The 27,739-nt window shown below is 45.8% G+C and overlaps 1 protein-coding gene across 2 annotated transcripts in view; it reads right to left on the bottom strand.

Annotated features, from left to right (window-relative positions):
* The window catches only part of PDE8B (phosphodiesterase 8B), a 382,442-nt gene that overhangs the window by 117,144 nt on the left and 237,559 nt on the right, over positions 1–27,739 (bottom strand). For both annotated transcript variants that reach the window (XM_029575379.1, XM_029575388.1), the window contains 2 exons: positions 11,294–11,382; positions 1,784–1,844 (listed from right to left, as the gene is read on the bottom strand). In XM_029575379.1, the coding sequence (XP_029431239.1) occupies positions 1,784–1,844; positions 11,294–11,382 (150 nt within the window). The remainder of the gene's footprint in view (positions 1–1,783; positions 1,845–11,293; positions 11,383–27,739) is intronic.

Genomic DNA, 27,739 nt, shown 5'->3' with positions numbered 1-27,739 from the left:
TTTTCCATTGCTCTCTCCCATTTTTGTTCTTGTAATAAACACAGATTAATTCCCAAGAAAAATAAAATAAAAACTGAAAACGAAGATCCCTACTTATACAGCAGTAAAGCTCCTGGCTGTGAAATCCTGAAAGGCCTCTACTGAATGCAAGGATCTCTTTACCCCAACTGCCATACACCAGTGTTTGTTATGGCTCACAGATTCAATCATCTCTCATAGATAAAGTAAACCATCACCCTCTAAGTAGACAAACTGCACTTTTGAAAGGCATTTTTAAATTCAAAGGCACCCAGCCAAACTATAAACAAAATATGTTTGTGGTTTACAAACATGTACTGTATGTGCCTAAGCTAATAATTGTCATGTTCTATGATTATTGTGCAGATATTTAACCTTAATTAGGAGATTGGTGCCATACCACGTTGGGAAGAGCTATGTTTGAAAAACATCTTCCTAGTGGCTCCTACCCAAGGATGCCTTGAGACACAATTGCTATTTGTAAGTATTCTGTGTACAAATTTATCCATTGTTATGCAGATGTCATGGTTGCCCACGATCGATCGCTTAGTACATCAACCATATCCGTGTTGTGCATGAGAGAAGGTTGCAATAGAAGTCAGTGGCATAGGCCACAGACTCAGTTATGCACGAGCTTAAGCATGCTATTAATCCAGAAGGCCACTGTTTTGTTTACCCATTCCCTTAATCCTAGCTCCTGTTCAGTTCTGAATAGTTTGTTATGTACCATACAGCATACAGAAATCACTGCATGCTACCAGGAGGAGAGGATTAGAGAATGAAGCTGCAGGATAGTGTTTGAGAAGCAGTGCTGCTGCTGCTAAAGCAATGAGGAGAAGCCAAAATATGCAGAAGGAAAGAGAGGATTTTTTAAAACTTTTCCTTTGCATACCCATGAACTTGCACTAAACTCCTGTATACTGAGGCTTTCTCCTGAAATTCCTTCCCTGGATGCCCACAGGAGTTTTGGGAGAGGACAAAAACAAGGTCACTTGCCCCCTTCCCCACCCCAGATTTTAATGACTCCTTATTTCTATGAGTTTGTTTTTGTACATCCTGATTTCTTTTCGTCGTGCCCCTGAAAGATGTTTTGCAGGCACTAATGCTGTGACAGTGTATATAGTTTTCCACTAGGAATAATACATTTCTATCTACCCAGACCGGAGCTAGCCTAAAATCCAGTATAAAGAGGCTTTGCTTGGCTTGCTCAAGATATTTAGGGTCTTGCTGCTGCAGTTATTCTTTTTTAACAGGATTATGTTTACTTTCTCTGCAGAACTCTACAAATAACTCTTGGCCTTGTGTTTGGAACTCTTAAAGGGTTTGTACGCTGTGTTCACCAGAAACTGGTTTCAAGGAAGAGGACAATTAAACAATGAAGATATTAAAACAAAATTTGAAATTCAAAGTCTAAAATCTAAACTTGCAGCAGAGCTAATATAAAGTATCAAAGAAGTAAAAGATTTCAGATTAGAATACGAATTCCCTTGAGAAGATTTTTCAAAGGGAAAATCCTCTCTGGCCTTGTACCCAAACATGATTCATTATTCTTCATTTGTAAGGCAGGCGATTCACTTTTGTAAAATTCTACAAATGACAATTCAGGACTGCGATGCCTGTGTTTTCTCCCTGTTTCATGCCATGGCTTTAATAGCATATAACCTGATATATGCACGGGGGGGGGGGGGGGGGGGGGGGGAAGCAATGAGATTTTCATATATATGATCAACACATAAATCAAAATATTTTCAATGCAGCACAGTACCTGTTTATTGTTGTCACTGGCACTACACAGCCTCTTGATGGACACAAATTGTCTAATTTTCCTAATAACATAAATAATCAGTTGTTAGCAAATAAAATGGAAAGCAATCACAGACGTGAAGAGACAGAGTGAAGTGCACGTGGATTCGCTGGTGAGGTGACCCTATCTAAATACAAAGAGGCTGCAGTCATTTCGGATCAATTTTTAATCTAATCACTGCAAAGTTGCACAACAAAAATGTCCTTTTAAAATATTTATACATATTTTTTTTTTCTAAAGAGGCAGGATTGCTAAAGTATTTTATTTATGTATATATGAACTGGTTTTAATGAAAATGATGTATAATCTAATGGTTCCAAAATAAGAAAGTGCTGAGCATATTGTAGAAATCTTCACACAGCCTGCATAAAAGAGTCAGCAAAAGCATGCGTTGAGTTACACCAATTTTCAACGCTGGCTTACACGTGCAAGTCTGCATTGAAAATTATCCCACCAAATCTGCTCGCACCTGCTAAACAGTGGCACAAATTTACCCTGAAAATGTTCACACAGGGAGGTCCATATTTAGTGGCAAGTTATTTTTATTTATTTATTTGTATTCGATTAGATTTACATTTCTTAGCCGCGTAACTTCAGCTGCGATATTAAGCAGGAAAACAAGTCCGTCCCCCCCTGGACTATACCCGGTTATATGGGTACATTTATCCAGATAACGTTAGATCTCTTCTCCACCACAATCGGATTTATCCAGCTAAACCTAGCACTGAAATCCGCACTACCCAGTTAAGATTAAGTCCCACCCCCAAAATGCTTCCAAGCTGCCTCTTTTTTATTTGGGTAAGTTTTATCCAGGAAATGATTTGTCTGGCTAAAATCCTTATCTGCTGGGGGAGGGAGGAATATTCAAAACCTCAGGTTTCCTGAACTTAGCCAGCTAGACCTGCTAAATACTGATTTCCTACTTTTTTAAATCCAAAAGTATGCGTGTAAGTACAAACCCCTCCCTGACTACGCCTCCAGAAACACCTCTGCTCAGTCCAGGAAAACTTATGCATGAACATGATGTAAGCGCAGAAGTTTACCCGCACATCATCAGGTGGGCAATTTTGTAAAAAAAAAAAAAAAATTTCTGCGTGTAAAACCCCGTTTTACCCACAAAAATCCTTTTGAACTCGAAAATGAACCTCTATGGGGACAATTTTCAAACACCTGCTGAGCAATTAAGGTATCCAGCTCATTTTTATCCTGCAATCTAAGCCACAACTTAGCTGGTCCCTTTTCGCGTGCGATCACTAAAAAGGGGCGGCATCAAGACCGGAACAGGAGGAGTTGGGCGGCACTGGGGCGGACGCCGCGAAGACAGCATGGACGACGAAAAGGTAAGGAGCCTTTTCGCTGCCTATTTCGCGCCCAATAGCGCCACCTTTTATGGTGGCGCTATTGGGTACGAAAGCCGGCAGCAATTGCACCGCAGAGGTGCAATCGCTGCCGGCTTTCACAGGCCCGCCCCCCGCTTCGTCCTCCCGCCCTCCTGCACTGCGCGATTCACAACGCTGCGGTGTCTTAGAAAATCTAGGCTAAAGTCCTGAACTTAGCCAGTCAAACATGCTAAATATTGACTTCTGTGTTTCTCTGTTTTTGTGATTATATGTAATCATGCTGAATTCTTGGGAGAAGTATTTTGAAAACAGCGTGTAACAAATGGCTACAGATTGAACAGGGTCTGGTTAATACAATGCTTATGATGTCAATTGTGACATCAGAATCAATTATAGGCCAATCATATCTCATGGGTGTAAGTTGATTTGTTATATTGTTCAAAATATAACTTCTACCAGAGGTTTAGGACAATTTTTTGGGAGTGGGTTAAAAATTAAAATAATCACTTAACAATACTATTTTTATTGATAAAATGGTGGCAATTATTGTGAAATAATTGCCATCTAAAAAATGGCAATTATTTATCATAACATCTAAATGGCAATTATTTATCATAACATCTAAAAAATAATTGCCATCTAAAAAATGGCGCAGGCTATCCATTGCTCCTACCATGTGACAGGGGTCGGCCAATGGCACCGATAGCCCCTGTCACATGGTAAGGGCAAAGGGCCATCGGTGTTATGAGACCCGATCGCGACCGTGCACGATCGGGTCTCCCTACCTCTGTTTCGCCGGCGGGTCAGCGCGCCATCTCCCGGGGTCCCCGCAGCACGGCTCGCGGCACGAAGACGTCAGACCGTCACGGGACAGCATCAGGGACTACGCGGCTGGCTCCGCCTCTTAAAGGGGCCGGTTCGCGAAGACGAGGCCGGCCCCGGAAATTGACGTCAGCAGGGGAGGGAGATTTAAACGCTGTGCTGGGCTGACTCAGACGCCTTTCAACGGGTCCCGTACGTGCTGTTCCCTCCTGTGGTGTGACCTAGCCTTGCCTGACCTTGCTTTTGCCTGCCGCCTGCCTCAGACCCGGATTGGACCTTGCCTTGCTTTTGCCTGCCGCCTGCCTCAGACCCGGATTGGACCTTGCCTTGCTTTTGCCTGCCGCCTGCCTCAGACCCGGATTGGACCTTGCCTTGCTTTTGCCTGCCGCCTGCCTCAGACCCGGATTGGACCTTGCCTTGCTTTTGCCTGCCGCCTGCCTCAGACCCGGATTGGACCTTGCCTTGCTTTTGCCTGCCGCCTGCCTCAGACCCGGATTGGACCTTGCCTTGCTTTTGCCTGCCGCCTGCCTCAGACCCGGATTGGACCTTGCCTTGCTTTTGCCTGCCGCCTGCCTCAGACCCGGATTGGACCTTGCCTTGCTTTTGCCTGCCGCCTGCCTCAGACCCGGATTGGACCTTGCCTTGCTTTTGCCTGCCGCCTGCCTCAGACCCGGATTGGACTCTACCTTGGTTCTGCCTGCGGCCTGCATAGACTCGGATTGGACTCGGGCTTCGCTTTCCTGGTTCCATCCAGGATCCCGCAGCTGGATTCTCTGGCCGGTACACTTTGGCTATCTTCTGGAGCACTGAGGGGTCGTCTCGCTGGTCCACCTTCCGGAGGAATAGAACATCCCGATACTTCAGGTGGGTGTTCTCTCTCCGGGTCAAGGGTCCACATTATAACAGATTGAAAGGCCATGGACCCGGTGGATTTGTCCGGTCTTCAGGCTATTCCCGGGCTCGCTCAGCAATTAATGCAGCAGCGGCAACAGCAGCAGCAGCAACAACTGAGTTTGGAGGCGTTAAACGCCACCGTGGATAGACTAGTGCGACAACTAGACGCTTCCCGTGGAGCTGCCGCTGCAGGCCCGGCTCCTCCTCCGCCCAGTACCTCAGTCTCCGTATCGCATTTACCGGCTCCTCCACGGTACTCTGGAGAGGCTAAGGGATGTCGACATTTTCTCAACCAATGTTACATCCGGTTCTCATTACAAGAACACCAATTCCCTAACGACCGGACAAAGACGTCTTTTATTATCTCTCTACTGGACGGGAAGGCCATGGCATGGGCTTCTCCCATCTGGGAAACGGGAGACCCGATTTTGAATGATCTGACCAGATTTGTCGCCACCTTTCGTCTAGTATTTGACGAACCTGGGAGACATGCTACAGCCTCTTCGGAACTACTCAACCTTCGCCAGGGGTCTCATACGCTAGCCGACTTCGCCATCGAATTCCGTACATTGGCTTCAGAACTAGGCTGGCACTCGGATTGCCTTCGAGGCATCTTCCTGGAGGGTTTATCCCCCCGTATCAAAGATGAACTCGCCGGACGAGAACTCCCTGATGACCTGGACGCACTCATCGATCTGGCTGGTCGTATTGATCGACGGATTCAGCAACGGGCCAAGGAGTCCAGACCGCCTCGTCGCGTAGTACCATTAGCCCCTCACTTTTCCAGACCATTCTTGCCTCCGGAGGGTCCCCCGGAACAGAAGGAGGAACCCATGCAACTCGGTAGAAGCCGACTAACACAGGAGGAGAAACAACGTCGACGGAGGTTGGGCCTTTGCCTCTATTGCGGTAACAAGGGACATCTTCTCGCTCAATGTCCCGAGAGGCCGGGAAACTTCCGATCCTAGGGATCTCTGAGGAGCAGAACCTAGGAGGCCATCCAGCTCCTCAACTAATAGTTCCAGTTACACTGCAAGGGAAGCACGGAACATTTACCACCCAAGCATTGATTGACTCCGGAGCCGGGGGGAATTTTATACTAGCTGACCTGGTCCATCAGCTTCAAATTCCTACCCAATTCTGCAAAACGCCACTATTCATCTCCTCCATCCAGGGTGAGAATCTACCTGGCCGGGTCACCTGTAGTACCACGCCCATATCCCTTGTTACTGGGATTCTACACCAAGAGGAGATTTCGTTTTTTATTTTGGAGAAAACGGTCCACCCAGTGGTACTGGGTTTACCTTGGTTACAAAAACATTCGCCAAACATTGACTGGAGGGCCCTGCAGATTGCGGCCTGGGGGCCCGAGTGTCAAGCAACTTGTATTCATTGGTCTCATCAACCGGCGATACCACTAACCACTACCAAGCTCGACTTACCACCTCAATATTCCGATTTTGCGGACGTCTTCTCTAAAGAGAAAGCCGAGATCCTGCCCTGTCATCGAAGATTCGACTGTGCCATCAATTTACTACCCAACGCCATTCCACCCAGAGGCCGGATCTATCCGTTATCTGGACCAGAATCACAGGCCATGGCTGAATATATCGAGGAGAATCTGGCACGAGGATTTATTCGTCCCTCTACCTCTCCAGCAGGGGCTGGGTTTTTCTTTGTACCCAAGAAAGATGGGTCCTTGAGACCCTGCATTGACTACAGAGGACTAAACGCTATTACTCGCAAAGATCGTTACCCGTTACCCCTAATACCGGAACTACTCGACCAACTACATGACGCCAAAATCTTTTCTAAATTGGATCTACGAGGTGCATACAATCTGGTACGCATTAAACCCGGAGATGAGTGGAAAACCGCCTTTAATACTCGCAATGGCCACTACGAATACTTGGTAATGCCTTTTGGCCTGTGTAATGCACCTGCTGTGTTCCAAAACTTGATGAATGAGGTATTTCGGGACATGTTATATAAACAGGTGATTGTTTACCTAGACGATATTCTCATTTATTCTGAGGATCTGGAAACTCACCGTAAAGACGTTCGTCAAGTCCTCCAACGTCTGAGAGAGAATAACCTGTTTGTGAAATTAGAGAAATGCCTCTTTGAAAGACTATCGCTACCTTTTTTGGGATTCATTGTTTCCACTACCGGCTTCCAGATGGATCCTACAAAAGTAGCCAGTATTCAAGATTGGCCTCAGCCCAAGGGACTCCGTGCTATACAGCGATTCCTTGGCTTTGCCAATTTTTATCGGAATTTTATTCCCCATTTCTCCCATATCATGGCACCTATCACCGCCCTTACCAAAAAGGGAGCTGACACCAAGATATGGTCCCCAGAGGCCCTACAAGCATTCAGAGAGGTCAAAGCAGCCTTCTTACAGGAACCTTGCCTCCATCATCCCGATCCTAACCGCCCGTTTATAGTAGAAGTAGACGCCTCTGAAATCGCTGTGGGGGCTGTCCTCAGTCAACATTCGGCTCGAGGAGTACTGTTTCCCTGTTCGTACTTCTCTCGAAAATTTTCACCCACGGAGAAAAACTACGGGATTGGTGACAAAGAGTTACTAGCCATAAAGATGGCATTCGAAGAATGGAGGCAATGGTTGGAGGGGGCGCAACACACCATCACTGTCTACACGGACCATAAAAATTTAGAATATCTTTATCAGGCACAACGTCTTAATCCCCGGCAGGCTCGTTGGTCCTTGTTTTTCTCTCGCTTCGATTTCCTGCTTCGATATAGACCTGCTTCAAAGAATGGCCGGGCTGATGCTCTCTCGCGGTCCTTTGAGGTTGAGGATGTCCCGGAGACTCTTTGTCATATTATTGATCCTGCCAAGTTGATACTAGCTGTCTCCGAAACTTGTCCCGCTGGCAAGACGGTCGTGCCTCTCCGACTGCGTCCTAAAGTGCTGGCATGGGCGCATGATTCCCTATCTGCTGGACACCCGGGCCGAACTGGTACTTGGAATATCCTTGCCCGGTATTACTGGTGGCCGCAAATGAAGAGAGACGTACTGGCCTATGTTGCTTCCTGCCCAAAATGTGCGCAACAGAAGCCCTTGCCGGGTCGCCCCTGGGGGCTCCTTCAACCCCTTCCTCCCCCGCGGGAACCTTGGACCCATATTTCTACGGACTTTGTGGTGGACCTTCCTTTGTCCCACGGGAATCAGGTGGTCTGGGTGGTGGTCGATCGGTTCTCCAAAATGGCCCATTTCGTGCCCCTGGCCAAACTACCCTCGGCCCCCGAACTAGCGGATCTCTTCTCTTCTCACATTTTCCGTCTGCATGGCCTTCCCCTTCACATTTCTTCTGACAGGGGTCCCCAATTTACGGCTAAATATTGGAAGGGGCTCTGCAAGAAGTTTGGGGTCCACTTGGACTTCACGACGGCCTTTCACCCGCAGGGCAATGGGCAGGTTGAACGGGTGAACAGAGGTCTGAAGTTGTTCCTCCGCCTTTTTGTTAATCACCGCCAGGATGATTGGGCTCTCCTCCTCCCGTGGGCTGAATTTGCTCATAATTCCCACGTCCATTCTGCCACCGGTCACTCCCCTTTCCAGATTGTTTTTGGGAAGCAGCCTCGCCCCCCACTGCCCCTCCCCCTGGCCGTGGCCTCCCCGGCTGCTCAGTTATCGGCTCGGCAGCTTCATGCCCTGTGGGTTGCGACCAATGCCCGCCTTCATCGTGCGGCTGCCACTGCCAAACGCTTCGCGGATCGGCATCGTAGACCGGCTCCTCAGTTCTTTCCCGGGGATCGGGTGTGGTTGTCTACCCGTCATTTGCGTCTCCGGGTTCCCTCCATGCGCCTGGCCCCGCGGTTCATTGGGCCCTTCTTCGTTTCTAGCCGTCTGGGGCCTGTCACCTATCGCCTACGTCTCCCGTCCACTCTCCGGATCCACAATTCCTTCCACGTCTCCCTTCTCAAGCCTCTCGTCTCCTCTTCTTTTCATGTCCCTCCGGTCTCCTCCTCTCCGGTGGCTTCCGAGGAGGACACCATTTACAGAGTTCGGGAGATTCTGGACATCCGTCGTCATCGCCGACGGTGGGAGTACTTGATCGCGTGGGAGGGATTCGGCCCGGAAGAGAACTCCTGGGAACCGATGGTCAATATTCTTGATAAGTCTCTTCTTCACCACTTCCATTTGCGGCATCCTGATAAACCTGGTCCCTCCAGGAGGGGGCGTAAGGAGGGGGGTACTGTTATGAGACCCGATCGCGACCGTGCACGATCGGGTCTCCCTACCTCTGTTTCGCCGGCGGGTCAGCGCGCCATCTCCCGGGGTCCCCGCAGCACGGCTCGCGGCACGAAGACGTCAGACCGTCACGGGACAGCATCAGGGACTACGCGGCTGGCTCCGCCTCTTAAAGGGGCCGGTTCGCGAAGACGAGGCCGGCCCCGGAAATTGACGTCAGCAGGGGAGGGAGATTTAAACGCTGTGCTGGGCTGACTCAGACGCCTTTCAACGGGTCCCGTACGTGCTGTTCCCTCCTGTGGTGTGACCTAGCCTTGCCTGACCTTGCTTTTGCCTGCCGCCTGCCTCAGACCCGGATTGGACCTTGCCTTGCTTTTGCCTGCCGCCTGCCTCAGACCCGGGTTGGACCTTGCCTTGCTTTTGCCTGCCGCCTGCCTCAGACCCGGATTGGACCTTGCCTTGCTTTTGCCTGCCGCCTGCCTCAGACCCGGATTGGACCTTGCCTTGCTTTTGCCTGCCGCCTGCCTCAGACCCGGATTGGACCTTGCCTTGCTTTTGCCTGCCGCCTGCCTCAGACCCGGATTGGACCTTGCCTTGCTTTTGCCTGCCGCCTGCCTCAGACCCGGATTGGACCTTGCCTTGCTTTTGCCTGCCGCCTGCCTCAGACCCGGATTGGACCTTGCCTTGCTTTTGCCTGCCGCCTGCCTCAGACCCGGATTGGACCTTGCCTTGCTTTTGCCTGCCGCCTGCCTCAGACCCGGATTGGACCTTGCCTTGCTTTTGCCTGCCGCCTGCCTCAGACCCGGATTGGACCTTGCCTTGCTTTTGCCTGCCGCCTGCCTCCTGCCTGCATAGCCTGCCTGCGGCCTGCATAGCCTGCATAGCCTGCCTGCGGCCTGCATAGACTCGGATTGGACTCGGGCTTCGCTTTCCTGGTTCCATCCAGGATCCCGCAGCTGGATTCTCTGGCCGGTACACTTTGGCTATCTTCTGGAGCACTGAGGGGTCGTCTCGCTGGTCCACCTTCCGGAGGAATAGAACATCCCGATACTTCAGGTGGGTGTTCTCTCTCCGGGTCAAGGGTCCACATTATAACAATCGGCGCCATTTTGATTAGTGGCAGCCGACGGCCCGAGAGGGGGACATTGCTCCTGGGATCCCCGCTGGACCACCAGGGACTTTAGGCAAGTTTGGGAGGGGGAGGGTCGGGAGGGGGGGGGAATTGTAAATAAGTAGATCTAAAGGGTCGGGGTGGGTTTGGGGTTTTTTTTTCAGTGTGCCCTTTCTCCCCCCCCCCAAAAAAAACGATAAGAAAACCATACGAAAATTTTGTTGGGTTTTCCTATCATTTGCGGGGACCCCCAATACATGACAGATTAGAAAATCTCATACGATATTTTCATCCGTCAAAAAAACAATGCACATCCCTAGTATTTATGTGCTAATTTGAATTTAAAATCCAGGAACACCCACGCCCACGCCTCGCCCTGACCTTACCCTGTCCCTTTTTGGAACTTTTCATTTGTGCGAGTAGTGGGAGATACGCATGTACTCGGGCGGCTTTTAAAATTTGCGCTGCACGCACCAGCCCAACTTGTGTGCATATCTCTTGATTTTGGCACACGCCGGGCTGTTAAATTTCACCTTTCAGGCTTTTCTCCCTTTCTGCGTCTATGGGAAAATACCTTGATGAATCAGGCCTTGAGCCGGCTGCCCATATCATACTGACTTCTCGCTTCTCCTGCATTTGACTATAAAGGGTCCATTGCGATGGATTCCTATATGTCTGCACCCTCTCTCCATTTGTTTTAAAATTTGGAAGAGAGATTAGTGGGGCTTTTAGAGGTTTCCTAGCTTTTGTTTTGACCACACAAGTTTTCGCCATGTCTGCATTGCTGGACCTCTAGAGGTTGGTGTGCCACACAACATTTTTGTTAACGTAGATGTATCTTGGGCTTGAAAAGGTTGGGCAACCCTACTGAATAACTTAGGTGAAAATTGAACATTAGGTGCAGGTGCAGGAAAATAAATCCAACACGCCTGTCCAGAAGAAAATACTCATGAATGTAGTATGTATATAAGTATCCATATGAATGTGTGTGTTTTATATATATATATGTGTGTGTGTGTGTGTGTGTGTGTATGTATATATCTCTTACTATATATCTCTGATACATTTAGCATTACCATACTTACCCTCCTTGACCAATCACAGGTATTATTTTTACATGCTGCTGTACACTGTCTCCTGCTTTCCGTCTTGCATAGTAGATCCCTTGCCACTCCTTAATAAATGAAAACAGAAAATAGCATTCTGTGACTCTGTCATACATCACTATTTCCAGATATTCTCTTCCATCAATATTTTTATGAAATCTGACATATCAAAAGAAATGCTTATATATTTTTTTTTAACGGGGCAATTTTCAAACTCCCTAATGAGGTGTGAAATCTGCAAGTACACTTGTACCTAGTCTTTAAAGAGTGTCCTGTGGTTAAAGCATGCACCCTAAAAGGAAGTTACAGTCTATTTTGAGGACTGTTTGAAAGGAAATGGCGAGTGATGTACTGGAAGGACTCCTGGGGTTGCTAAATAATTTTATGACAACAAAGAATGCCTCATTGGATGGAGCAGAGCTAAAAAGAACCTTTAATAGGATATTAGCAGCTCTTCTCTGAAAATAGCTTTTGATGAGCGCAGTGGATTAAATCTTTTTGAGCTCCTTCCCAAGTCTGGTCCAACTTCTCCTTTATCCAGGGAATCCAGAAACCTTGCACCCTCTATTGAATCAACTAATGAGTGATCAATTTGTAATTTTGCTGGCTGTTCAAGTGCAAATTAGTTCCCCAGTTTGCTTAGCTTTGATTTCACAGGGATGAAGGAAGCCCTCGGTTGCTGGGTTTCATAACAACAATTTTATTTCTAGATTTCATTTAAGGTCCTTTATCTCGTCAGGACCAACTCCTAGTCCTACAATAGCAGCATTATCACACGTATAGGTGTAGGCTTTCAATCTGGTCTCGGGAATGTGAGGAGGGCAATATGATTTCTCAGCTATAGGACAAGGAGATTCACAGCCTTCCCCCAACAGCATGCACAGCAGTTTATATGTGTAAGCTCCTATCCTATAGGGCAGAGCTTTCCAAACTTTTCATGTTGGTGACACACTTTTTAGACAAACATAATTTCACGACACGGTAATTCAGTCTACTAGTAAACCAGAGGTTAAAGGTTAAACGAATGAAACATATTTCGACAATTTATGTATGTTTCCTTAAATATATACATAAATAAAATGTTTCACGACACAACCTATCTCATGAAAACCTTAAATTTATATTAAAAATATATATTCCAAGATTCATGTTATTGTTATAATTTATGAGAAACAATAATAAAACAAATTGTCTGTCCCCCACACACTCATCTCTCTCCTCCCCCCAGCACATGTCTGGCCCCCACACACTCATATCTCTCCCCCTCAAGCACATGTCTGTCCCCCCAGCACGTTTGCCCCCCACTCACTCATCTCTCTCCCCCCAGCACATGTCTGGCCCCCACACTCATGTACCTCGTCTTTTTGATTGTTGCCAGTTAAGTGCTTCACTCCCTTCCATGATCACCAAACACTGCTGCTTGCAGTCAGTACTCCTCATGGCCAGGCCTCATCGGCAGCAGCAGCCAATGCAAGGATGGCTGGGCTCGTTCCACCCACCAAGCCCCCCAAAAAAACGCGATTGACAGCAAAAATCACCCAATAATAAGCAACCCATAAACTGAAAAAAAAAAGTGAATCTCTAGAAAAAAAAAAGCCCAAACTCGCATCAGAGTTGACCGGGCTTGCGCGACACACCTGCACACTGCAGGCGACACACTAACGTGTCCCGACACACAGTTTGGAAAGCTCTGCTATAGGGAGATACCTGAAGTTTCACTATTATACAGCAAAATATGGATTCTGACTTCACAGACATACAGAGACATAAGAACATAAGAAATGCCATACTGGGTCAGACCAAGGGTCCATCAAGCCCAGCATCCTGTTTCCAACAGTGGCCAATCCAAGTCACATGTACCTGTCACATGTACCTGTCAAGCACCCAAACATTAGATAGATCACAAGCTACTATTGCTTATTTATTACCTTAATAGCAGTTTATGGATTTAACCTCTAGGAACTTATCCGAACCTTTTTTAAACCCAGTAACACTAACTGCTGAAACCACATCCCCTGCCAATGAATTCCAGAGTTTAACTATGCGCTGAGTGAAAAAGAATTTTCTTTGATTTGTTTTAAATTAGCTACTTGCAAACTTCATGGAGTGCCCCCTGGTCCTTCTATTATCTGAGAGAGTAAATAACTGATTTACATTAACTTGTTCAAGTCCTTTCATGATTTTCTAGACTTCTATCATATTCCCCCTCATTCATCTCTTCTCCAGACTGAACAGCCCAAACTTCCTTAGCCTTACCTCATAGGGCAGCTGTTCCATGCCACTTATTTTGGTCACCCTTCTCTGCACTTTCTCAAGTGCAACTATATCTTTTCTGAGATGCAGCGACCAGAATTGCACACAGCATTCAAGATGCGGTCTCACCATGGAGCGATACAGAGGCTTTATGACATCCATCGTTTTATTTGCCATTCCTTTCTTAATAATTCCTAACACTCTTTTTGCTTTTTTGATTGACACAGCTCGCTGAGCAGAAAATGTCAATGTATAATCCACTATGATGCCTAGATCTCTTTTCTGGGTGGTAACTCCTAAGATAGAACCTAACATTGTGTAACTACAGCAAGGGCTATTTTTCCCTATATGCATCACTTTGCACTTATTAATGTTAAATTTCATCTGCAAGATCCTCCTGCAATTTATCACATTGCACTTGAGATTTAACTACTCTGCATAATAATGTGTCATCTGCAAATCTGATCACCTCACTCGTTGTACCCCTTTCTAGATCATTTATAAATATTTTAAAAAGCACTGGTCCAAGTACAGATCCCTTAGGCACTCCACTATTTACCTTTTTCTACTGTGAAAACAGACCATTTAAACAGACCATTGATTGCTATGGTGGTTACTACCCTGAATCAATTAAGCCTGATACTTCAATTTCAATACATATTCAGAGAATATCCCTGCTTCAACGGCAAGGGAAAATAAAGAAAAGTGGATTTATATTCAGATAACAACCAACAAGGACTGAATGGCACAGGCTGGGTAAACAAATAAGCGTGGGAGTAGCTTGCTTATTGTGGCGGTTACTACCCCTAACCAATTAAGCTAGATACTTCACTTAGAAGCAGTTCCAGCACTGCTCTCTACATTAATGGCAGGGGTGGAAGGGAAAAAGAACCAAAAGGTCACATTAACAGCGGGGGTGGAAGGGAAATAGAACCAAAAGGGTACTAAAGGCCAAGAGGAACAGATAAGGCCAAGAGGAACAGATGAGGAAAAGAGGAAAAGATGAAAGGAGGAGCAGGGGTGATATGATTCAGACTTTCAGATACTTGAAAAACTTTAACGATCCAAAGACAACGACAAACATTTTCAGTCAGAAAAAAATCAGCAGAACCAAAGGTCACGAGCTGAGGCTCCAAGGAGGAAGACTAAGAACCAATGTCAGGAAGTATTTCTTCACGGAGAGAGTGGTGGATGCCTGGAATGCCCTTCCGGAGGAAGTGGTGAAGTCCAAAACTGTGAAGGACTTCAAAGGGGCGTGGGATAAACACTGTGGATCCATCAGGTCTAGAGGACGCGTATAAAGAGGAGGCAGCAAAACACTGCATGGAGCAGCAATAGCCACAGAGGCATTCACGGAGCGGGATGCCAGTGGCCAGTGGTTGGTGTTCCACCTTCACGGAGCGGAAGGATGGAGGGCTGCCATCTCCAAATTAAAAAAACAAAAAAAACAAAAACAGGGATGGTTCATGGGCTATAGGTATTACCAATTATTAGGCTTATTCAATTACCAATTATTAGGCTTTTCAATATTTGATGATAGTTAATGTGACTTTCAAGGCATACTTCACTTTCAATGCATATCCAGCATAGCTCCCTGCTTCAACGGCAGGGGAGAAGAAAAGCAGAGAGCTATGCTGCTGCTTACCCAACTAATCAAACTTAATATTTCACTTGGAAGCAGCTCCATCACTGCTCTCTACATTAATGGTGGGGGTGAAAGGGAAATAGAACCTAAGGTTACTAAGAGCCAAGAGAAACAGATAAGTATGAGAAAAAAGAAGTGTGAAGCTTGCTGGGCAGACTGGATGGACCGATTGGTCTTCTTCTGCCGTCATTTCTATGTTTCTATATAAGTATGAGAGAGTGAGAAAAAAAAAGTGTGAAAGCTTGCTGGGCAGACTGGATATGCCATTTGGTCTTCTTCTGCCATCATTTCTATGTTGCTATGTTTCTATGTTTCGTCTTTTAACCAGCTTGCAATCCACAAAAAAACATTGCCTCCTATTCCATGACTTTTTAGTTTTCATAGAAGCCTCTCATGCAAGACACTGCCGAACGCCTTCTGAAAATCCAAATATACCATATCTACCGGTTCACCTTTGTCCACATATTTATTCACCCCTTCAAAAAAATGTAGGGAATTTGTGAGGCAAGACTTCCATGCTGGTTGTGACCCATTAAACCATGTCTATCTAAATGTTTTGTGATTTTATTATTTATAAAGGTTTCCATGATTTTTCCTGGCACTGAAGGCAGACTAACTGGTTTATGGTTCCCGGATCACCACTGGAGCCCTTTTTAAATATTGGGGTTACATTGGCCATCTTCCAATCTTCAGGTACAATGGATGATTTTAATGATAGGTTACAAATTAATTGAAATAGGTCTGGAATTTCATTTTTTAGTTCTTTACTCTTCATTTTGTCAATCTGCCTACCACATCTTTCAGGTTCACTAAGATTTGGTTCAGTTCATCTGAATCATCACCCTTGAAAACTGTCTCCGGAACGGGTATCTGCCCAACATCCTCTTCAGTAAACACCGAAGCAAAGAAATTGTTTGATCTTTTTGCAATGACCTTATCTTCCCTAAGTGCCCCTCTAACCCCTCGATCATCTAACAGTCCATCCAACTCCCTTGCAGGCTTTCTGCTTTGGATATATTTTTAAAAGTTTTTATTGTGAGTTTTTGCCTCTATGGCCAATTTCTTTCCAAATTCTCTCTTAGCCTGTCTTATCAATGTCTTACATTTAACTTGCCAACGTTTATGCATTATCCTATTTTCTTCTCATGGATCTTTCTTCCAATTTTTGAATGAAGATCTTTTGGCTAAAATAGCCTCTTTCACCTCACTTTTGGCAATCGTTTGACCTTCCTTCCACCTTTCTTAATGTGAGGAATACATGTGGACTGTGCTTCTAGGATGGTATTTTTTAACAATGTCCATGCCTGTTGCACTTTTTTTTATCTTTGTAGCTGCTCCTTTCAATTTTTTTAAACTATCTTTCTCATTTTATCAAAGTTTCCCTTTTGAAAGTTTAGTGCTAAAGCCATTGATTTACTTACTGTCCCCCTTCCAGCCATTAATTCAAATTTGATCATATTATGATCACTATTGCCAAGCGGCTCCATCACCGTTACCTCTCTCACCAAGTCCTGCGCGCCACTAAGAATAAGATCTAATATTGCTCCTTCTCTCACAAGTTCCTGAACCAATTGCTCCATAAAACAGTTATTTATTCCATCCAGGAAATGATTCTCTCTAGCATGTCCCGATGTTACATTTACCCAGTCAATATTGGGGTAATTGAAATCTTCCATTATTACTGCACTATCAGTTTGGTTAGCTTCCCTAATTTCTCTTAGCATCTCACTGTCTGTCTCACCATTTTGGTCAGGTGGACAGTAGTATACTCCTATCACTGTACTGTTCCCCAGCACACAAGGGATTTCTACCATAAAGATTTGATTGTGCATTTAGAGTCATGCTGACTCTTTATCCTGTTGGACTCTATGCCATCCTGGACATAAAGCACCACCCCCCCTACCAAGACGCTCTTCTCTGTCATTGCGATATGTATTTATTTTATTTAGATTTTTTATATTCCCATTTTCACACTTTTTTCAGCGCTTCAAATTGGATTACAGTCAAGTACTGTAGGTATTTCCCTATCCTCAGAGAGCTTACAATTTAAGGCCTGGATTTATCAAAATGTGATAAGTATCACATGCGATAGCAAAAGGGGCATGTTTTATGCTAATATACAGTTTATCGCAATTTGTGCTAATTACCTATGCGAAGAACTAAGTTAGCACAAATTGCGATAACATTTTCAGACTTTGCAATAAGTGCCAGACCTGTTGTATTTCTTGCATTCAACCACTGGGGGACCATTTTAAATGGTACCAGGGAGCTTGAGAGAGAGAGAGAGAGAGAGAGAGAGAGACAAACTAGCCAAATGTTCTCTCCCTAGATAGGTATTTGTATCCCTAAGGTAGGCCCCTAACCCCCTACACTAATACCTAAACCTCTAGGTGAGGTTTAGGTATTAGTGTAGGGGGTTAGGGGCCACTTTGACATTCAACGTGAGATGTACGAACAGAACAGTGGTCTCTTGTGAAGATTTGATGGCCTTCAGAGTGAGGAAACTCACCCAAAGATGAGATTTGTGCAATATTCTCTCAACCTAGCTTGATGGACTCTCTACCTGGGTAACATCAAGCTAGGTGGAGAGAACATTGCCCAAATCTCATCTTTGGGGGGAGTTTCCTCACTCCGAAGGCCATCAAATCTTCACAAGAGACCACTGTTCTGCTCGTACATCTTACGTTGAATGTCAAAGTGGCCCCTAACCCCCTACACTAATACCTAAACCTCACCTCGAGTTACTAGGTGGGCCTACCTTAGGGATACAAATACCTATCTAGGGAGAGGACATTATGGCTAATCTCTCTCTCTCTCTCTCTCTCTCTCCCATCAACTAAAACAGGCCTTGTAGGAGACATCACAAACTGCAATAAAACCTTACTGTGGCATAACACAACTGAAAGAGGTATAGTTAAAATCACCATTAAGTCTGTGCAATAGCATTTTGCAAACCCAGCCCACTCCCCACCCCTAACTCCTCCTCTTTTTCAAATTTGCATCACACCATACGATATGGTGCTATCGCATGCGTTAACAGGGCTTTTCGCTTGCGATAAGCCCTTAACACATGCAAAAATGCCTTAGCACATTTTGATAAATGACCCCCTACATTTGTACCTGAGGCAATAGAAGGTAAAGTGACTTGCCGAAGGTCACAAGGAGCAACAGCAGGACTCAAACTTTGGTCTCCTGGTTTGTAGCCCACTGCTCTAGCCACTAGGCTACTCCTCTACTCCATTTGTACCACTATCCCATTGGTTATCCTCTTTCCACCATAACTCTGAGATGCCAGTTAAGTCCATGTCCTCATTCACTGCTATACACTCTAATTATCCCATCTTACTACTTAGACTTCTGGCATTAGCATACAAACATTTCAAAGTGTATTTACCTAAATTTCTTATTAACATTTTAAGCAAGTCCAAGCTATCCTGATGTGTATTTGTTATTATTTGTGATAATTGTGGGTGGATCCTTGGGCCGGTGGCAGATGACCACGCCCACGGGGGAAGATCCCGAGAAGGGCCACCGGTAAGGTTCAGAGTTGGGAGACAGACACACACTAGATCTTTTATTAAACTGTATAGTGAACCACCAGAGGTGGCGGTAGTGAACTGGAAGAGCCCAGCTGGGCTGTAGTCCCTCAGGCACTGGAACAGTGATCCCAGGATGGCTGAGCTGTAGAGAAACTGAAGATAGTGGGTAGGCAGAGTATGCAGAGTTCAGGAACAGAACCTTGATGGAAACACACAATAGTCTCTTGCAGCAGCCCAGAGGCAGGAATGAAGTAGGCCCTCGAGGAGTGAGTACCTGGTTCCAGGGAAAGCTCTGAGAGAGAGATGGTAACTCACTAGTGTTGTAGGCAGTGGTGACTTCCTGGCAGAAGTTGTATTCGGTAGCAGGTCCGGGAACGTGGGCCTTTGAGGAGCGAGTACCGGTTCCAGACTGCGACCTGAAAAGCAAGAGAGAGAGCGAGGCCCCCGAGGAGCGGGTACCCCTGGTAAAGTCCAAGGAGGCACAGTAGCAAGGTATGCGGAGAGCGAATCCCATCCGCAGAAATACCTGGAGGAAGCTAGGTAAACATAACCTGTACCATAACCTAAACCTTGCTAACTGAAAAGCTAGCAAAATGAAAGACCTTAAGTATCCGGTGAGGATGACGTTATCTCAGGGGACGCCCCTGAGATTCATGCCACAGCTGGTATGTGAGTCAGGGCTGCGCCACGCGCGCGCACTTAGGCTTCAGGAGAACATGGCGGAAGGAAGCGTCTAGCTGGTCCAGGGATGCTGGAGGAGAACGGCAAGATAATGCCAAGGCAGCCAAACTTCCATCAACCAAAGAGGGAGTCGCAAAAGAGGTAAGGTGGGCGGAGTGGAGACTTCGGGCAGCGACTGTCGCAACAGTACCGCCCTTCAAAGGGCGATCTCCTCTTCGGATACCAGGCTTGGGTTTGGAAGAATGCTCGATGTGGAACTGATGAAGCATCTCTTTGTCAAGGATATTGGTCTGAGGCTCCCAAGAGTTTTCTTCGGGGCCAAAACCTTCCCAGGAGAGAAGATATTCAAAAGTATTGCCTCTTTTCCGAACATCCAGAATCTCTTCGACTTTGAACTCTAAGTCGTCTTCTGCATTGATGACAGGTGGATCCTGAGATTTGGAAGAAAATTCGCTGAGTATGAGCGATTTCAGAAGTGAAACTTGGAAAGCATTATGGATGTTGAGACCAGGTGGTAGCTTCAGACGGTAGGTGACTTTGCCAATACGTTGAAGGACTGGGAATGGTCCCACGTAGCGAGGAGCAAACTGACTAGACCATGTCTCCTGGCTTGAAGACTGGAGCGTGCGAATGGTGCGCATCGCAGTACTTCTTAGCACGGTCACTCGCTTTGATTAGCATGTCCTTTGTCTGAACCCACAGATTATGGATATCATCATCAGTGGATTGAGCTGCTGGGTACGTCGCTGAGAACTTCAGTGGAAGTGGCGATGTTGGGGAATGTCCAAAAACCACTTCAAAAGGTGACAATCCAGTAGATGTTGCTGGATGAGAGTTGATGGCAAATTCAGCCCATGGAAGCAATTCGGCCCAGTTATTCTGATGGGACGTGACATAGGCTCGAATATACTACTTCATTGTTCGATTCATCCGTTACGTCTGGCCATTCGACTGCGGATGATAGGCTGAGGTGTAGTTTAGAGAGATGTCGATCAACTTGCACAAGGTCCTCCAGAATCGTGCCGTGAATTGGGACCCACAGTCAGATACGATGTGAGAAGGTAGTCCGTGGAGGCGGAATATGTGCGTTATGAAGAGCTTTGCAAGCTCCAAGGCTGAAGGTATGACAGGGAGCGCCACGAAGTGTGCCATCTTGCTAAATCGATCCACTGACACCCAGATGGTGTTCATTCCTCCGGAAGTGGGCAAATCAACTACAAAGTCAGTAGCGATGTGCGACCAGGGCCGTTCCAGAACTGGCAGTGGTTGCATCTGACCCCACGGTTGTCCAGAAGCAGGATTGTTCTTGGCACAACTGGTGCAGGATGCCACGTTGGAATAGGTATCCTTTTTGATAGTAGGCCACCAATACAGCCTCTGTATCTTGAGCAGGGTATGGCATTGGCCAGGATGGCCAGCCAGCTTGGAATCGTGCGCCCAAAAGAGCACTTTCTTCCTGAGTCTTTTTGGAACGATTGTTTTACCAGCGGATACAGACTGGGTGGATGCCAAGAGGATCTTATTCGGGTCAATTATGTGCTGTGGCTCATCAGGCACATCCTCCGAATGAAAAGAGCGTGACAGAGCGTCTGCTCTGGTGTTTCTATCTCCAGGGCGGAACTTCAGCACAAAATCGAAACGATTAGAAAATAAAGACCATCTGGCCTGCCTGTAATTCAGACGTTGTGCGTGGTGGAGATACTCTAGATTTTTATGATCCGTGAATACGGTTATTTGATGTTAAGCGCCTTCGAGCCAAGGCCGCCATTCCTCGAATGCAAGCTTTATTGCCACGAGCTCTTTATTGCCGATCCCATAGTTTTTCTCGGCTGGAGAAAATCTTCGTGAGAAGAAGGAACAGGGACGTAAGGCTTTCGAGTTTCCTGTTTGGCTCAACACAGCCCCTACACCCACATCTGAAGCATCAACTTCGACGATAAAGGGCTTGTTGGGGTCTGGTTGCCGCAAGCACGGTTCTGTGGAGAAGGCAGTCTTCAATTTCTCAAACGCAGAAATGGCTTCCGCTGACCATTTTGAAGCGTCGGCACCCTTGCGAGTCATCGCAGTCAAAGGTACGGTTAAAGAAGAATAGTTCTTTATAAAGCTTCGATATAGTTGGTGAACTCCAGGAATCTCCTTAAAGCCTTCAGGCTGGTAGGTTGGGCCCAATTCTTGATACTTTCAAGTTGGTGAGGGTCCATTTGGAAGCCTTCTTTCGACACTATGTAGCCTAGAAAAGGCACTGAGTCTTTGTGAAATTCACAGAGAGTTTGGCGTACAGCCAGTGTTCGTGAAGACTGTGGAGTACTTGCCTAACATCTGCAATGTGGATGTCCAAATCCTGGGAGAAGATTAATATGTCGTCCAGGTAGACTACAACATTCTTGTACAGCAGATCCCACAAGATGTCGTTCATCATATTTTGGAAAATGGCGGGTGCATTACACAGCCCGAACGGCACTACTAGATACTCGAAGTGGCCGTCTCGCGTGTTGAAGGCCGTTTTCCATTCATCGCTGCTCCGAATGTGAATGAGGTTGTAGGACCCCTTCAGGTCAAGCTGTGAAAATATCTTAACCCCTTGTAGCCGGTCAAACAGCTCCGAGATTAACGGCAAGGGGTAACGGTCTTTGATCGTGATTTTGTTTAGACCTCGGTAATCGATACAAGGACGTAGGGTACTGTCCTTCTTCCCCACAAAGAAAAAGCCTGCGCCGGCTGGCGACTTTAATGGTCTGATACAGCCCTTCTGGAGAAATTCTTCAATGTATTCCAACATTGCTTTATTCTTAATGGCTGAGAGAGGGTACACCCGTCCTTTTGGTGGCTCAGCATTGGGTTTCAGTCTTATGGCACAGTCATAGGGCCTATGTGGAGGAAGAATATCAGCCACTTCTTTGGAAAATACATCCCTGAAGGATGCAAATTGGGGCGGCAGTCCTGGCATCACTGGAGTCGTAGGCATGCAAATGATAGACGAGATTTCCTTAAGGCACTTCCCGTAATATTCTGGGCCCCAGCGGGAGAGATCCAAGGATGCCCAGTCAAATTGGGGTTGGTGGACTTGCAACCAGGGTAACCCAGGATGATAGGATGCATGGCCCTTTCCAGTACAAAGAAGAAGAGCGATTCCGTATGGAGAGCTCCGGTGTGGAGAGTAACTGGTATGTTTTGGCAAATCACGTCGCCCGGTAAGGGCTTTCCATGAATGGAAGATAACAGTAGTGGATCTTTCAACTTGATGAGGGGAATCCTCAAGTATTCCACTAGACGTCTGAGAATGAAGTTGCCTCCTGCCCCTGAATCCACCAGGGCAGGAGTCTGAACCGTGACTGGTCCGTAGGTCAAGGAGACTGGGAGAGAGAGCGGAGGAGAGAGCATAGTGAGGCCTAAGAACAGTCCTCCTGCAGGACTTAGGCACGTCCGTTTTCCGGACGAATGGTGCATGTACAGACATTGTGGCCAGGCTGATCACAGTACATGCAAAGGCCATGCCTCTTCCGAAGTCTTCTTTCTTTGGAAGTCAAATGTCCATGACCAAGTTACATCGGTTCATCTTTATCAACAGCAGGGATTACTGGAAACATCCGAGGTGCAGGTATAGCACTAGCCTGTTTCAACCCAGGTAACACCTTAGGCCGGAGTTCCTTCACCTTGTCCCGGAGCCGGTGATCAATCTGAGTGGCCAAGGCTACTAGTTCATCCAGAGAGTCAGGTGTTTCACGAGCAGCCAGCTCGTCCTTTAAATGGTTATCCAGGTCTCTGAAGAAGAGAGTCTTGAGACATTTGGGGTCCCAGCAGAGTTCTGCCGCAAGAGTTTTGAACTCTATGGCAAATTCAGCCAATGATCTGTTGCCTTGCTTCAATTCAACCAAAGAAGAACCGGCGACAGCAGTTCGGGCAGGGTCATCGAAAACGGAATTAAATAAGTCCATAAATCCTTCTATGTCCTGCAAAATGGGGTCCTTGCGTTCCCACAAGGTAGATGCCCTACCATCCAAGTAGGAAAGGATGTAGGTAGTCTTGGAGAGAGCCGTAGGAAATAAAAATGGCTGTAAGGTAAAATGCATGCAGCACTGGTTTAAAAAGCCCCGGGTCTTCTGGATTTCTCCGGAAAAGCAGATTGGAGCCGCCAGTGGTACAGCAGACTTTAAAGTTACCTCCTGTAACTGACCTTCATGGTTGGAAGCTGTGCCTTGAACCTTCTGTGTGTGTAGCTGATGGAACGCTGAAGTAAGTTTCTCCAAGGTGTCTTGCTGCTCTAAAATGCGCAGGGCCAGGCCCAGTATGGCCTGCAAGGCATTGAGTTGTGCCAGATCCATGGAGTTAGCAACCTGTTGTTATTTGTGATAGTTGTGGATGGATCCTTGGGCCGGTGGCAGATGACCACATCCTCGGGGGAAGATCCCAAGAGGGACCACCGGTCAGGCTCAGAGTTGGGAGACAGACACACACAAGTTCTTTTATTAAACAGTTTTTGAGAACCACCAGAGGTGGCAGTAGTGAGCTGGAATAGCCCGGCTGGGCTGTAGTCCTTCAGGCACTGGAACAGCGATCCCAGGAAGGCTGAGGTGTAGAGAAACTGAGATAGTGAGTAGGCAGAGTATGCAGAGTTCAGGAATAGAACCTTGATGGTATCACTCACACTGTAGTTTCTTAGAATAGCCCAGGAGCTGGAATGACGTAGGCCCTCGAGGAGCGAGTACCTGGTTCCAGGGAAAGCTCTGAGAGAGAGATGGTAACTCACTGGTGTTGTAGGCAGTGGTGACTTCCTGGCAGAATTTATATTCAGTAGCAGGTCCGGGAACGTGGGCCCTCGAGGAGCGAGTACCGGTTCCAGACTGTGACCTGAAAATTAAAAGAGAGAGCGAGGCCCCCGAGGAGCGGGTACCCCTGGCAAAGTCCGAGGAGGCAGAGTAGCAAGGTATGCAGAGAGCAAATCCCATCCGCAGCGATACCTGGAGGCAGCTAGGTAGGAAACCCTTTGCTAACTTGATTAGTTAGCGAAATGAAAAACCTTTAAATATCCAAAGATGATGTCATCTCAGGGGGACGCCCCTGAGGTTCGCGCCACTGCTGGTACTTGAGTCAGGGCCGCGCCGCGCGTGCGCCCTTAGGCCTCAGGAGAACATGGCGGAAGGCAGCGTCTAGCCAGTCCGGGAATGCCAGAGCAGGTCAGCAAGATGATGCCGCGGCAGCCAAACTTCCATCAACCCATGAGGGAGTCGCTAAAGAGGTAAGGAGGGCGGAGTGGAGAGGTCAGGCAGCGACGGTCGCAACAGCTGGGCCAATCAGGAGCTTCCATAGGCATGGACCACCCCTGCCAGGTAAACTAGGTAAATACTACCAAGGTATTTCAAGATCAGCTGGTCCTATGGCTAATCCTGAGAGAATGCACATCGAGCTCTGAGGATTGCCATTTCAAGACCTACTTCTCCTTACACTATGGGGCCGATATTCAGCTATGGAGCAGCTAGTTAAATGAGCCAGACACACCTATCCAACTAACTTAACCGGGATATACAGTGGCACAGCACCACCATTGAATATTGTATATCTGCAGAGCAAGAGACAGCTCTAGCAGTCATAATGTGCATGCACAGAACTGCAGCTGTGGTGCCCATGATCCATATCAGAAAAAGAAACATTGCCAGCAGGGAGGTCTGATAATCCAAAAAAAAGGGATGCATGACAAAAGAGACTCATGATGCCGAAACCACTGATGCCAGGTGGGGCTGAAAACTCAGATAGAAGGGGAAACAGGAAAGGTATAATGTTGGAGGCAACAATAATGGGCTAGGATGAAAAGGATCAGAACCAATTTTCATGATGCTGAGATAAGAAGAAACTGGTAAACAAAGAAAGACATTTTCTATGTATGTAGCTAATGTGCAGGAAGAAAACTGAATGAGCTTCGACAGTGACTATCAGGTCATTTGTCCCTCCTTCAGTACTCTGTCTTATTTTGCATACCAATAAATGCTTCTAACCTAACTGAATACAGAGTCTGTTTATTTGTAAACAAGAGGATAAGAACTGTAAGAAGCCTTCATTCTGGTGACCCCGACATGATTCCCAGGTGTGGCTTGGAAGGCAGCAAAGGCTGTTTATCCTCTGCAGGACAGAGAGCTATAGAGTAACCTTGGCAAAGACATCTGACAGGAATCTGTGAACAAAGTATCTTTGGTAGAGAGACGTCCGAGAAGAATTTGTAAGTGAAGCCATAGGATAAACTCCATAAGGAGATTGTAAGTATAAAATCTATTTCGATTGTGTAGTTTAGTTTTTTCTGTTGTGAGGATGCCCACTGAGTTTAAGAAAAATGTTGATTTTGCAATATAAGCTTTAGTAGGTCTAGCTCTCAAGTTAACCTTCCTACTTCAGTGGAGCAATCCAAGTATTTACCCTAGAAACTTGACACTGTGTTAATTTCGTAGTAACATGACTCTTGCCACGTTTTAATCTCTTGCTCTCTGGAAGAGCCTATTATTTGTTCTGTTGATTCACAGTTCTCGTTTCCCTTGTCTGATGCTATAAGCCTAATTATTATTTATTCTGTTGATCCCAGTTCTTAGTATCCCTTGTTTGATGTAATGCATTCTTACATGCTTGTTTTCATTTTGCTGTAAACCAAAGTGATATGTAAATTTTTTACATGAATATCGGTATATAAAAGTGCTAAATAAATAAATAAATAAATTCTGCTTTAATGTTGCCTGTAGATTAATTCTGTGCAGCATTTCCATTAAACAAAAAAACTTGTACTGGAGCACAACAACAAAAAGTGGTTTAAGGCAGCATTTTAAAGAATCTTCTAACAATAACACAAAATTCTGATTTGATTTTTGAAAATTGTTGCTTGCCTTTTTCCAGCGAAGGTTGGCTGGATTGAAATCGGGTCTTATGTTTATGTCCGATTGCAGCTACAGTGTAACTAAGTTACCACAGCTGTCTCTCCAAATCCCAAAGTGGGAATCTGCTCCAGGAATCACAGCCCAGTCTCAATTTACACTTGCCGTGGATACACACAATTGTGTAGGGATTCAGAATTGGGTCATGGGGAGACAAAAGGGGTTCCTCTAGTGAGACTGATGATTCTGTTGCTGTAGAAACAATTGCTAATACTGAAATTTTAGAACTTGAAAGGATACAGGTAGTTGACAATGAATTTACAAATAAGAGGAATAGAGCTAGCGAGAAAGAAGGGAATCGGGGATATGTAAAACTGAAAGTGCTTCTCATATGTAAATACAAACAAAGGAGAAAACATTTAAATTAATTGATTTTTCAGTTTAAAATTTATGAACAGACTGAAGGGGAATTAAAGATGTGAAGAAAAATCTCTTCCCACTCATTATAGGATTCAGCTCTGTGCCTGCAAACAGACACCCATAGGTTTCCTACTAGGGGAAGTTGAAAAGCTCTGTGAAATTTTTAACAAAAGTAAACTGACCACTAGAAGTCAGTATAAAGATAAGAACCAGTACCATGTATTCACTATGTTTCAGAGTCCATAGGAGGAAAACATGGCAATTAACTAATAACACATGGTTTCTTTAACACTGGGTACATAAATACTTGTATGTGAGATAGATAAGGAATGGCTCTGATCAGGAAACAGAAAGAGAGCAGTTGTCTAGTCTGTTTTCCCTGAATATAATTTTTATGTTTAGTTTACACTTTGTTTTTATTTCTGTTTTAAAAGCAGAATTGCCTATTAGTTTGTATGTCTGGTCAAGAAACGCTTTTACTGTTGACATCCTGCTACAAAAGAAATAAAGTGCATCCTTCTGGTCCTGAATTAACAGACCAGAACGTCTGCTTGCCTGTTTGTCATCAGGAATTAATTCATAAGCCCTGATGCAGGCAGTGATGTAAAAGATCATCTATTCTACACATTCTTGTTTCATCTCTAATTCTTGAACTACCTTTATGAACATTCTATAGAAAAGACTATTTGGTTTGATGTTTTTAATTTGGATTGCTTTATATTGTATTTTTCATGCTTAGTATTAGAATCATTTACAAATACCATATGAATTATAACATACATACACATAGTAAGCGCACCACCCTAGAGGAAGCAATTACTACATGGTATCCTTTAACTCTGACAGAAAGAGATAGCCTTATTGCAGCTACAGTATTTATATTTGGTGATGGCCATAGAACAGCCAGATTGGCAACAAGTATTTTGCACTTACAAGCTGAAATCTTTACAAATATTATTACTGAAATTTAAGAGCACACTGCTACCCAATTTAGAGAAATTACTGAAACCCTATGGGACTACCGCTTAGCATTAGA

The sequence above is a fragment of the Rhinatrema bivittatum genome, chromosome 1 (genome assembly GCF_901001135.1).
Source record: "Rhinatrema bivittatum chromosome 1, aRhiBiv1.1, whole genome shotgun sequence".
NCBI lineage: Eukaryota > Metazoa > Chordata > Amphibia > Gymnophiona > Rhinatrematidae > Rhinatrema > Rhinatrema bivittatum.
This window is presented reverse-complemented; position numbering and strand designations above follow the sequence as displayed.